This window comes from Fulmarus glacialis, unplaced genomic scaffold, assembly GCF_000690835.1.
Source record: "Fulmarus glacialis isolate BGI_N327 unplaced genomic scaffold, ASM69083v1 scaffold25246, whole genome shotgun sequence".
Lineage (NCBI taxonomy): Eukaryota > Metazoa > Chordata > Aves > Procellariiformes > Procellariidae > Fulmarus > Fulmarus glacialis.
In genome coordinates, this window is record NW_009220399.1 from 747 (window position 1) to 2,126 (window position 1,380).

Consider the following 1,380-nt stretch of genomic DNA (forward strand, 5'->3'; position numbering starts at 1 on the left):
ACCCGCGGTGTCCCTCGCAGCACTTATCTCCTCTCCAGCTGCCAGCTTGCAGCTGGGGATGGGATTTTTACTTCTTGGAGAGACATTGCAGGGTAGCGTGAGGAAGCTGTGGGTACCACAGGGACCACCCCTGCTCTCCGAGCTCCCCTTTTTCCTGTGGGGCAGCACCCATCCTTGCAAGGAGAGGCAGGAGATTTGGTGCCCCTAGAATCCTACAGCTGGGGTGGAGGAACGCTGCCAGGGCCTTGTCATCCCCCAAATTCTGCATATCTGCTTGCAAGAGACAGCTCCTGCCCAGGCAGCCCGCTCCAGGGAGGGTGCATCACCCGGGGAACAGCGCCGAGCACAGATGAAGGGGGAGAAGGGGAGGTCCGAGCCCCCATGCGATGTCAGCAGGGGGATGCTTTGCTTGCAGAGTCTTTGCCGGAGCTGACCCTGCGTCCCGGCCCTGGCTGTTCCCCTGCAGATATCCGGGAGACAGCCTTCGTGTACGCCATCACGGCAGCTGGGGTGAGCCACGCCATCACGCAGGCCTGCAGCATGGGTGAGCTGCTGCAGTGCGGCTGTGAGCTGACGCGGAGCCGGGCTCCCCCCTCGCCCACAGCGGGTCCAGGCACGGAGGGCACGGCCTGGGAGTGGGGAGGCTGCGGGGATGACGTGCAGTTCGGCTACGAGAAATCCCAGCAGTTCATGGATGCCAAGAGCAAGAAAGGCAAAAATGACATCCGAGCTCTTATCGACCTGCACAACAACGAAGCTGGGCGCTTGGTAAGGCCCCCATGCTCCCTGGTCTCCGCAAGCATCACCCCCCCATGCCCCTACCCAGCTCAACCCTCCACCTTTATCTTCCCCAAGCCATGTGCCTGCACCGGCTTTGGGTGAAATATGGACCCAATATTTTTCAGGAGCCCTTTGCAGGTGCTTTGGAAACCCTCTGTGCCCCCCCCAGGACCCTCCCCTGGGCCAGGGCAGCACCACAAGGCAGGGTTTTGGCTGGTGGTGCTGGGAAGGGAGGCGGAGGACCAAGGGCTGAGCATCACCATCTCTTCCCCAGGCGGTGCGCAGCTACATGAGGACAGAGTGCAAATGCCACGGGCTGTCGGGCTCCTGCACCCTGCGGACCTGCTGGCAGAAGATGCCCCATTTCCGCGAGGTGGGGGACCGCCTGCTCGAGCGCTTCAACGGGGCTTTCAAGGTGATGGGAGGCAACGACGGGAAAACCCTCATCCCTGTGGGCGACAACATCAAGCCTCCCGACAAGCAGGACCTCATCTACTCGGCTGACTCGCCCGATTTCTGCTCGGCTAACCGTAAGACGGGCTCGCTGGGCACCCGGGGCCGCGTCTGCAACAGCACAGCCATGGACACGAGTGGGTGCGA

General features: G+C 62.4%; 1 protein-coding gene across 1 annotated transcript; it reads left to right on the forward strand.

Annotated features, from left to right (window-relative positions):
- Window positions 1-381: 381 nt before the first annotated feature.
- WNT6 (wingless-type MMTV integration site family, member 6) lies at window positions 382-1,380 on the forward strand (the record flags this gene model as incomplete). Its single annotated transcript, XM_009580752.1, has 2 exons — window positions 382-768; window positions 1,055-1,380. Coding segments are annotated over exons 1-2 (713 nt in total), but the record flags the coding sequence as incomplete, so codon positions are not given.